The sequence below is a fragment of the Mugil cephalus genome, chromosome 22, assembly GCF_022458985.1.
Source record: "Mugil cephalus isolate CIBA_MC_2020 chromosome 22, CIBA_Mcephalus_1.1, whole genome shotgun sequence".
Classification (NCBI taxonomy): Eukaryota; Metazoa; Chordata; class Actinopteri; order Mugiliformes; family Mugilidae; genus Mugil; species Mugil cephalus.
The window spans coordinates 9,487,489-9,499,869 of NC_061791.1; the positions used below are offsets into that span (position 1 = coordinate 9,487,489).

Sequence of the window (12,381 nt, forward strand, 5' to 3'; positions counted from 1 at the left end):
TATCGGTCTCTGGTGCGGGAGATCAAAAGTTCAGTTCGAGATCTGTTTCTGAGACGTGAGTCGTGGCGATGTTTCCTATAAGTGGTGTCGATGAGAATGGACTCTCTGATTGACTGGCGATAATTAATCAAAATAAAACTCTTGATCTTCAACTCATGTGAATATTTCCACTGTAACTTGATAATTCTTGATGGTCGTGACTTTTTCCGTTATCAATTAATCTGTCATTTTACATATAATGTATTTCTATCCAGCAACACACACTTACAGTAAACAATGAAATTTTAGACAAAAGCGAAAATTCTCACACTTCAAAAATAGCCTTTACCACTTCCTGAAATGAGTAATATCTGTTATCAAAACGGAATTAAATAAACTTCCTGGTAGCTAAGCATAAAAAAGAAGATTGTAATCACCGGAGCTAACACTAATTCTGATATCACAAAAACTGCAGTTTGAAACGTTTGACTTGTTTGCTCATTGTTGTAAAGTCAGCACAGGAAAGCGGGGGGGAAAACTCCAGGGGCTGTATGAAGCGGGTTACTTAAATTTTAGTTTATGTGTTAGAAAATTACACGTCAAAAGTTTTTGGTACAGCTTCAGCTAAAGGAACAGGATCTCTCATGTTCCCTCCAAACTGTTGCCACCTTTCTGTTCCCTTCTGTTTCTATTGCCTTCTCACTTCCCATCAGTCTGAGAAGTTTAACAGCGTGACTGTGCTGCCAGTTTCCTGTGAACGCTCGACTTCCACTGACACACACACACACACACACACACACACACACACACACACACACACACACACACACAGGCAGGCAGGCAGGCAGGCAGGGCGGTGCCCCCGAGAAGCCCAGCGCCGACTTCTCAGACCCCTTTTTGGGCGTGTGACTGAGTCATGTGTGCTCACGGACACGTTTCTTACACAGTGATTTGGCCTAAAATGACTCGGGGATGCCGCGGCAGTTACTGGGAAGAGAGTAGCCGAGAAAGCAATTAATAAAATGAAACAAACGCCAGAGAGAATGTGATTGAGCCCTACAGAGGAGGAGATGTAGCTGTTAGTGGATCTAACCTACTTTCTGTTTCCTGGCTGAGTTAGTCAGCTGTACTTCCCTGGTACACTGAATAATTCAAACACACACACAAACACACACACATATATATATATATATGTACAGTTTGAGCAGTCAAGCACTGATTGGCAGAAAACCTGCTCTTCCTGTAGAAGCAGCATGCTATAGATTTTTGAGTGTAGCCAGGAAGTGGGGTTGTTGAGCGCCGGTGTCAGGAGCGGGGTTTAGCGACGGTCACCTTCCACGTACACACACACACACACACACACACACACACACACACACACACACACACACACACACACACACACACACACACACACACACACACGAGCAAAAAATAGGTCACCCCTTACAATGCTCTCAGAAAAATCCATCTCCCGCGTTGCAAGCACGTAGGGAGAAGATGCGCTGCTACAGCCCGGAGACTAAAAGCATATGTATGGCTCTCAGCGAGGCTCTGTGTCACCCTCCAACAATTCAGAAAATTACGCCTGGTGTTTATGACGCTCCGTCTGCAATGATGATCAAAACGAAAAGCTGAGTAGTCACATTTAGTTACACAGAAGGATGTGATGGAGACGAATGTCTTACTTAAGCAAATGTTGTCATATAAACTGCAAAAACCCTCAAAGGAAAAACTATATTTACAATACTGATCCAGTTAGCTTAGCTGAGTACAAAAAGAAGACGTTCCCATAAAAGCTTATGATATGATGTATATTTTTACTTTGTTTATTAGTTTATTGAATTGGGACAATGCACATTAATCAACATTGATGCGTTAGCCATCAGTGTAAACGTGTCGGACTTAGCACAAATGCTAAATGTCAGCCGTTGGTTCAAGGCAGGTACACAACACAAACATGGAAGACTTCAAAACAACAATTACAGAACCAGATACAGACCGACAATGTCAAAACAAACCAAAAAAAGACACAGACAGACAATATTATGACAAAACATTTGACCCACAATTATAAAAACATCAATGGACCCCGTGAGTATGCATCAGATTAAGAAAACTATTTATGCTATGTCCGTGTTCCTAATGCTAAGCTAACCAGCTGCTACATGAGGCTTCATTTTAGAAACAGCAATCATCTCTTTATTTAGTTCATAACTGTATCAATTTCTCAAGAGACTTGTGAGACATTTTCTGAACACAGCTTCTCAAATATGAAATTTAGCAACTTTAGAACCACTATTAACACTTGTGGGTGTTATTATTGGCCATAAGAAGACTTACTTTTAAGGAGAAAATCAAGATTAATGAATTTAACATATATATGGTTCCTTGCCCTTAAGTGGTAAACAAATATAAACATGTATTTAGAGCGTTACAACATAAGTGCTGATTCAGACACTATTAATCACATTCGACAACATTAGATCACTTCTTCGTGGTACCTAATTAAGCAATTACACTCAGCGTTCATACAGAGGTGGACCTAGTAGACCACATTTGACAAGGATTTGACCTGACAGTGTTTTCTTGATCTTCTCTGATTGGCTGAACGAAAACCACCAGGCATCTAAACCTCACTAAGAGGCACAAGGACGCAATGTAAAACGTGTGATGAAGTTACCAAATACGGTTCCTTGCCGTATAAAGGGTTAACTGAATATGTGGTGGCTTAAAGTAAATCTGTGACGACCGGAATTGCTTCTTTATAATATCTCTTGTCATTCTTTTGGTTCAGTTTGTCTGACATTTTTTAATTAGAAAATCTTGTACTCTGCCTTAGAGACATAAATTGTAGCTACAGAAAATAACATAGGTTAAACACTCCTCTTCTAAACTACATGTATCTCAGATTTCATGGAAACACAGCTGTTGTTATGAATGTGATTATCAACAACAGACAAATTTAACCCAATATCTTGGGCTCCCAAGAAATAGCTTAAGACGTCACAGAGTCAAGCTATTTCTACCAGTAGCAAGAAAAGACGTAACAGTTGCCATCGAGCATGTCACGATGTCCCGAGGCCGCTGTTGGCTTATAAATCATCACGTTCATCAACTGAGGAAATAACACCAGTCCACACCCTGACTACTGACATGAGTCAGGGGTCCGGACCTCGTGTGTCAGACCTCTTCATTAGCTAAAGATCCTGACAGAGATAACGACTAGCGTCGCTCATCGAGCCCCGTGCGCGCATGCAATCATCCAGGCACTTTTGCATCGCGCAGCCATTTCCACTTCATGGGTACCAGCCAATATAGGTCAGTGGAGCACAAATAGCATGAGTGGGCATGAACATTCACAGTGATATAACGGCCTGTCATTCAGTGGCACCGAGCAGAATGTGACTGGCTTTTATTAGCCATCAGGCTTCCCTATGTGTCACTTTCATTTTCAATTCCACACCATTGGCTAAAATCACTGCATGTGCACACTGTCATACAAGCTAGCGGCCAGGCGTGACGCCGCAACAAGGAGGAGCTGATGTTATAACTAAGAATCTCTTGAGCAAAATGTTGATTATCCCATTTTAATAAGCAGTCACTAAATAACTAGACGTGCCGTGATCTCATACTTTAGCCTTTAAATATGTTTGTGTCTCCGTGGCGTGGTTGAAACACTGACACTGACCGCGGGAAGCACCTGTGCTGAACTGAAAGCGGTGAGTTCAGCCAGCCATTTAAAACCGCCGTCACTTCTGTGTGCCCACTTCCTCTGGGACCCTCGGATGTCAACCGTGCATGACCGATAAATAAAAACAAAAGAATCTACTCATGCTGCTTCCTGCGACTACTCTGAGTCACCGCGCTTGTGTCTACGTTACTTCAATAGACTAAACAAAGTGGACGAACAACAAAAAGCAAGTGGAAGGATGTGGACGGAAAAGAGACTGAGTCGAGTGACAGTCAGAGAAACACATGAGGGCTGAGGAGAGCTGAAGGAAGTGGGTAAATAAGATATTACAACATCCAGAAGACCAATTAAATTTCTGTTGCGATGTTGAAATTACTCAGTGACATTAAAGTTGTGGGACATTTACACATATACGTTCCTTTACGCTGCATTCAAATGGGTTAAAAAGTGCTGATTTATACTAACTAGCAGCTAGTTACACTGTTAGCGAAGGCTTTTAGGTGAACCAGCAATAATTAGCTTGACAGAGAAGAGACGGAGCAGCACATGTGTCCAAGAACGTTTTCTAATGAACTTGGAGTTCAGAGGAAGGATTGCAGTTCAGAGAAGAAGGCCGTCTGTGGCACAGGCAAATAGTTCAACATCGGCGTAGCTTCATCTTCGCTGAAAGAAGAGAAGGAAGTGTGCAGACAAAAAAATGTTGCCTAGTTGCTTTTCTTCAAGTTGGAATTTGGAAAATATTAAAAGTATGCAACAGGAAGCAGCTACCTAAGGAACGGTTTATTGTTTTAGAGCTGTGTAATAAATCTCCCTGTAGTTTTTTTTTTCCTTCTTCACAAATAGATGTACCTCATGTGCACCTATTAAACTGCAGATTTGAGCACATTTTAATGAGCACGAAACGCCTTAAAACGTAAAAGAGTAAAACAATAATAAAACAGCTCCCATCAGTTTCAGTTCAGTGCTGCAGCTGACCACAACTCAGCTTGTCCTGTGAAGACCATGATGACGTCAGGACACCCGCCCCATCAATGTCATCAATAGAGATACTTCAAAGCACCACGTTCAGGCATGTTTGTGATGCCCGAATACACCTTAAGAGATTTAACGTGTCTAAATTCGTCATAAAATAAAAATCTCGGATGTAATTCTTAAGCAAACAGGGTTATCGTTTACTGGTACTAGCTCGGTGGTGGTTTCCCGCTGTGGATCCAGGCCTGCAGCAGGAAGCAGATGTGGACGATCCACATATAATCCCAATCATCTGCTCGTTGTGTGTTTGTGTTCAGTGTGCGGAGCTGTCGTGTGTATTAATCACGTCCCCGGTCAGATATTCTCTGTGTTAAGGGTCGGTCACTAGTGACTTTGTGCTCACGAGGCCGATGCTGTAACTTCAACGTGATTTCATAAGCTTCATAAAACCTGGACTTCCTCTGCATTCGTTTGACATTCTTTTGATTTTATAATAATAAACTCGGAAACTCTTTTCGTACATATGATACCTCGTCCACCCCAGGTTCTTAAGAATGAGTGCAGGTGGGACAATGCATGTGAGCTGCCGAGGGTCGTCTGACTCAGACGTTACACACAATGGGCATTGCTGCGTGATTTCCTGACATTTGACTGTGTGGTCTCCTTATCTTGATCAATTAAGTTCTTGTCCCTCGTTGGCGGGTCAGTTAGCTTTCATCCTGTAAAGCCACACACACACACACACACACACACACACACACACACACACACACACACACACACACACACACACACACACACACAGCTCTGGAGCGGAAATATTGTGTTGCATCCCTTCTGAGAAACACACGGCTTAAGAGGCAAAGGGCTGTTTTCTGGGTTAAGTCGTGGGAGGCTTGTGACACCGGAAGAAATTGGGAAGTCTCGTTTCATGTTGTAGTAACATGAGGCGGGCTGACAGCGGTTGCCACACACGCCCGCGCTTTCTGTCTAAAACAGCAGCCGACCCCCGCAGTGAACCCCCCTCTGCACCCACTCACAAACAACAAGCTAATAAAAGCCCCGACTTGCTTCTCATCTTTTCGCCAGCTACGCGAGACGGCCGTGACGGCCGCCATCGAGGCGGATTTCACCGGCTTTTTAACGTATCGCTGCGCGTTGTCTACAAATACTTTGGGTGGAAATGTGTACAGCTCTACACTAAAGATGGGAAAACACACCATAAAACCACAGTAGAGGATCTCATAATGTGACTAAGGAAACCCACTGTGTCACTCATTACCCTCTGTCTAAGCTTAAAATGCTGTGAAGCCAAATAAAAGGCTACAGTTCTGCTTCGCTGAGTCGCTCCGGCTTATTTTCAACATGCCTGAGTGATGAGTTTGAAAACCAGAAGCCGGCATACCGTTCATTCTACAGGTGGTACGTTATTTCACCGAGGAGATACTGCATTACATGCTGCCTTCCGACGGAAGACCCTGAAAGGATGAGAGTCCGTTTTTATTTGTGAAAACATGGGTTTATACTTTTACTATTTTTGCTTACAGCTGTGCTACTCTTTGGTGACCTAGTGGCTGCATTGGAATAAGTGGGGGGGTTTGCACCACAGAGCAAGTGTGCATATGGGTTTCGTGTGATAGATGGGTAGAGATGGGCCTTCAGATTACACCCACGCACACAACTAAAAAAAACTAACTAAGGGGAAGCCCCCTGGTGAGATAAATTATTTCACACAAACCCACAAAAGTGATGCACACACACTCTCACAAGTATGTTTCCTATTGTCACATCTATTTTTTTTTTTTTTGCCTCCCTCCCGCGTGGTTTTATGTCCACCAGAGAGGACACTTCAGAGAAAGGTGTGCGTTTGCACTTTTTCACTTTCTTTGATCTTCTGCTTGGGAGTAATCTGCTTGCAAAGGTGTGGCAGAAATGCACGCGCGCACACGCACACACACACACACACACACACACACACACACACACACACACACACACACTAAACCCTGTCTAGACGACAATATCGCCCAGTGTTCTCAAAAGCAGGTGCAAAAGCGAAGTGTATTTACAGGTATCGTCTCTACACACACACACGCTCGCCTGAACTCACACACCGATTTGTTTTCATACTGACAGACAACAACAAAAAAAAAAGATGTCAGATAAGATTTTGTACAGGCTCAATTTCAGTTTTGATATCCACTGCCACGGGGCACAAATTTGCAAAAAAAATCCTACAACATAGAGAGAAATGTTGGGTTTAAACGTTTGACACGCTTGTATCAGGCCGCACTGTGGCTCCCACAACATATAGGCCACGAGCTCAGCCCCCTTCAGCTTGTGTGTCTATTAACAGCTGCATGTTCAGTCAACCTTGCCTAAAGCTAAACCCTACACTACAACTCACTTGCACTGAAAGTTGCCTCAACATACAAATAATCTTTAAATGGGAATAGTACACAGAACCACCAAACTAGAATAAACGTATGCACTTGACTATTTGCCCGTAGAACAGGTGCTTTGAATCGAGACCCTCTCCGTGCCAACAGGAAGTGACACATAAAAACGAGAGCGCGCAACATGGTCTCAAGACACTAAGCGGAGAGAGCTCTCTCCGCTTATGACCGCGAATCTTGATTTGTGAGTCAGCAGTTTTGGACGCGCTCGATCGCAGCTGTATTTCTGAACATTTTACACCTAAGTGTATCTGAATGCGGCGAATGCCGCAAAAGGATTAGCTCGGGGGAAGCAATGGAGAGTTTTCACAGCAAGTTCCACTTAAGTGAACTTTCGTACGAATTCGTGTCAAAAAAGCAGGTGGTCCCACTGTACACAACAAAAAAAAAAAAACTGTGAAGCCAAATCCCTGCAGAACGGATTATGTTCGGATGTGGATGTTTCAGTTGAGATTCAATGTGCTTTTAGTTGGACGGGCTTGATAGCATTACGTGATGTTCAGGGCCAGTCTGAGAAGTAGCCGTTAACTTAGGGATCTCTTCGCCAGTCTTCTAAAAGCATAATAATGGTTGCAATACTGTTGTTTGTTTCCCTGAAATCTTATATAATATATTCCATTACTATATATTATTTCACCTTTACATTGCGTTGAGAAAATCTGACCAAACGTTTTATGTCTTATCTTAAATCCACCTCTCTGGATGTGTCCATATTGTTGCTTCTCTAACTGGTTATTTGTTGCTAAAAGGGACTCTCTTACATAAGCGAACTAATAGCTGGTTTGGAAAGTCGTGGGTTGACAGAGCCAGTTGATAACCACCCTTGTGAAACAAGTAAGATTGCCATTGTTTGGTTTTTGCGGAACCAGCACAGATGGACCAATCTCCCAGAACATGCGTCACTGGACAGACTCCAGGACACGGCAGTGGTTATTTTTGCCTTTTATCCACTTTGTATCCTTATGGATAAAGCCATCATCGCCAGAAGTGATGACGCGTCGCCAGATATTGCACTGCGTTTACGCATTTTAGTATTTCATTTTATCTATTGTACATGCAGTCAATTTTACCACCTGTAACTTTGAATCTCTTTAATCACTTTGGTCAACCCCGGTTCTTTTATATGTGCTCTGTAAATAAAGTTTGAGTTGAGGTATAAATACTTTTAAAACGCTACTGAAATTCTGCCTGCCATTTGATTCTGCCAACATACATCTGCGAAAAGAGAAGTTAAAGATACCCTCCACTTCACCTCCTTAACCCTGCTTGTGTTTCTCCTTACACTTCATGGGAGGCCCTGACTTCACCTCACAGCATATGTATGTCCTGTGTAATCTGCCCCTGTATCGATGTCCCTCTGCAGTCAAAATGCGCTACGCAATTGTTTCCGGCGGGATCGGAAAACGACAAGATACTTCTCACACTCAGGTTGAACAAGAAATCTTAAGTTTCACCAAATGGCTGAAAAGGAGTCTTGAACAAAGCTCTGTATAATCTCTGACTACCAGAGTCCGTAATTAAGCCTATAAAACACATTCTATATATAAACAACAATAGGCAGTTAAAGTGGGTGTTATGTCAGGGTGTTCTGGTGACTCATTGGGCAAAGGAGCTCACCCCACGCACTGGTGGTAGTATGAGCTTGATTCCAGCATTTACCAAGCTTCACACAAGCCTCCACGTTGGTACCACAGCCCAGCAGCAGCTTGCACTCACTTTCGAGTCGGACGTGAACGATGACTCTTATCCGTGCTCGGTACGTTGGGTTACAGCTCACCTGTACAAGGCCAGGCCAGGACGTTTCGTCTGCAAGCTTTTCCTAAATAATTCAGCTGAAATGCAACATTCACAAGCTGATTTAATACACCACGAGAAAAACACAAAGCTCTCTTTTCATAAACTAAGATGACGTTTAATAACTTTGCATGTATAATAATGACGGTGACTCAGCAGACAGGGGAAATCTTTTAAATTAAATCACTTCATCCCCAAAGATGAAGTTTATATGAGCTATATGACAGTCGAGCAACTGTCCGTAGAAATGTGCCTGAAGGCTAATAGGAAATATGTCTCAATGTCCAAATGAATTATGGTATTTCATGCCAATAAAGTGCATTTGCACGTAAACAACAGACGGACAAATAATCAAAGCACGTCAAATTTGGGGGGGAAAGGAGGGGATTTCTGGTTAAAATACTGGCATTTTCCTTATAGCCACGAAGGCCAGAGGGCTGTTTTCTTGAGAAAAAAAAAAAAAAAAACGATAAAAGAACACTGTTGTCCATCTTGAAAACAAGTTTTGAGATCACGTTGCTTTGCCTGCTATTCCTCATTTTGTACAACATCAGTGCTGAGAACTGCAGCAGTCAGTTTAACAAGGCGTGGATGCGTGTGAAGTTATTAATGTGAAGTACGTCGGTGCCAAATGAAGAACCTATTTACTCGGGTAACTCTACAGAATTTAACGTCAAGCGAAACCAGCAGGAAATAGACACGCTAATATGACACAGTAAAGTCATGTTGTGTGCACATGTGATAGGAAATGAATGAACAGAGTCCTACTGATTTAAAAATTTGTTATGGTCTTAATTTCTGTGAGAAAGGGCTTTTAAAACTATGTAGCCTCGATCCAATGTGCGCCAAAGAGTTGACAAAGTTCCACTTTTAAAGCCAGGACAAAATGTTATGAAATGGGCCAAGAAAGAATGTTGCAAGCTCCAGCAAGCAGCTTGCATGAAGTAGGGAAGTAAGGTGTGTGTGTGTAAGAGTGTGTTTGTTTGCAACTGTAGGCAAAAGGAGAAAAAGTTAACCATTCTGATGCTGATAAGCTTCTTTCCCAGACAATCAAACCTCAACACAACACTAAACTCACCAAAAACATTGCGCGGATAATGAGGAAAACCCAAACTTATAACGTGTGATCTCGTCTCTCCATCTATCATAACACTAGGGACCTTTTTATTATCCGAGTCCTTAAGTAGCTTTACTAAAAGTTGCATTAAACCGATACAAACACGGGCGATAATTGAAATGTCCATGTGTCCTACTGTTACCACAACAATTCCAAACTTAGCCAAATCAAAAGCCATCAAACCAAAATGGCCACTTAATGACACAAATGTTATTATAGAAGTGCCATTCCTCTTGTGGCTATTTCAGCAATTTCACAAGCCTGGGAGAGATCCTATTTTGAGTCCAGAGTTGCAACACGGGAACGAGCAGCGATGCAGAGAGGGAAAACGTATGACCGAGGGCAAACAAAACATGTCATCAAAACGACTTGAACGAGATCTTCTCTGCGAGCAGGAAAGCACAGCGTTGGATATGTGCACACTCACCGTTGACTAAATGACTGAATCATCACTAACTAAGACACAGAAAAATGTTGAGGTGCTGGTTAGCAAGAAAGATTGGTCTGACTGGATGTTCGGCTTAGCGAACCAGCGCGGGAGACGCGTGAAACAGGATCGACGAGGTGCAATATTTTCACAGTGACCTCTGGAATAACAGTGTGATTCAAGAAATTCAAGAGAGGCCAGTTCTGTTTGACGGCTTGCACATATATCTGCAGCGCCGACGCTTCATGTTTCCCTTATGAATGACGAATACAGACTGCTGCCCCCAGCAGGTATGGAGTATCATTTTGGGGCTTTTGCAGTGTGTTCATGTGCAACTTGGTATTGGTGTGTTTAGGCCTTAATAAAACCCCCCCACACTAAATCGTACCTTCATGGAGGTAATAATATCATGTTAACCATTTCCATTTAACATAATAGTAATTCTATGAAGCCACTTTTGGATTTGACTACTACTATTGGTTAGCCTGTGGGGGGATTTGCCTGGCCACAGCTTTTCCTAAATAAGCAAATGCAATCATACTATAAATATTCCCTAGGTAAATATTTCTAGCATTACACAACTAAAAAAACGATGTGGACAGACATTTCAGCTCAGTGCTATGGATGCTTAAGTCTTTAAGAATACTGGAGGAGACAATGAATCATTGCACTGTATCCTATGGTTAGCAAAGTGTAAGCAATAACCACAATAACACTGCACTTAAGCATTTACCTACAAGCTAAGCTGCCCCAGTAACGTCATGTAGAAATTAGCCCTGGGCTGCAAAGTGACGTTCACGTCCCCTCGTTTTTGATATATATATATATATTTTTTTTTTTTAAAGAAACAGAAGTCTGTGGTTTGGGAGACAATGCTAGGCCGCCATGTAAAGCCTGGAAATGGGAGGAAAAGGAAGAGGGCAGTGTGGCCGCCCCTGCCTCACCTCCTCCTGGGGGATACAGGCAACCAAGAGACGGGGAGGAGGGGGGGGACATGGAGGGTCAGTGTGAAGGAAAAGGTGGAGATTATGAAGGGGGGCAGAGAGAGAGAGAGAGAGAGAGAGAGAGAGGGGTCTGGGTAAGACAGATACAAGGTGAAAGAGGATAGGTAGAGAGGCTCCTGATAATTTTGACCCACCATAAAGTCGCTACCGAAGTTGTCCTCTCCCCTCTCCTCGTCCCCCTCGCTCATGGCCTTCACTCCCTGGATAAACTTTCTCAGGATGCCGGCTTGGTCCATCCTTCAGTCCTCTTCTAACGTTGCCTTGTCCTTTCAAAAAAAAAAAAAAAAAAAAAAATCTCCCAAACTAGCAAGGGGAGGACAAATAGAAAAAAAAATAAAACAAAATAGGACACAAGGGAAAGGGAGGAGGGGGAATAAATAAAAAATAAATAAGCTTCACGGGTCCTCCCAGAGAGTCATCGTCGGTTCACAACACGACACCTTTTTTTTTTTTATTATCGCCCCATGTTGTTTCTCCCTTCCCTTCTTTCTTCTGGACTGTTTTCACAGCGACACCCGTTTGTCCCAAAGAAAAGCAGCGGCGGCCGGGTTTTCTGTCCGACCGACAAGTTTACAGCCCTGGCGTGCTGTAAACTGTAAACACTTCGTTCTGCAAGAACACGAAAATAAAGAAAAAAGACAAAAAACCCCGGTCCGGTCAGTCTGTCTACCCCTCCCTGTCTACCTCGGTTGCCACATTCACACACTGCTGCTCGTTATTCGCTACTGGGGGAACATCCGGACTGGGCAAAGCCAACGGAAAGATAGACCCGCCCCTTCCATGATATAGCCGCCTCTGATTGGACAGCGCAGACCAGGAATTGGAATTTCATTGGCTAATACGGACGTAGCTCTACCGGATTCCCAGAGCTGATTGGATGATATGTGTGCCCGTCATTTAGACGCGACTAGACGTCTACATAGGAAATCTAACGTTTA

General features: G+C 43.0%; 1 protein-coding gene across 4 annotated transcripts in view; it reads right to left on the reverse strand.

The window, feature by feature from the left end:
- The window catches only part of ptpn12 (protein tyrosine phosphatase non-receptor type 12), a 38,945-nt gene extending 26,775 nt beyond the window's left edge, over window positions 1-12,170 (reverse strand). For 2 of the 4 annotated variants that reach the window (XM_047575638.1, XM_047575639.1), the window contains exon 1: window positions 11,578-12,170. In XM_047575638.1, coding sequence (XP_047431594.1) covers window positions 11,578-11,679 — 102 coding nt within the window. In that variant the 5' untranslated portion in view covers window positions 11,680-12,170. The remainder of the gene's footprint in view (window positions 1-11,577) is intronic. The other 2 variants (XM_047575640.1, XM_047575641.1) reach the window with 1 other exon arrangement.
- Between the last annotated feature and the right edge of the window lie 211 nt (window positions 12,171-12,381).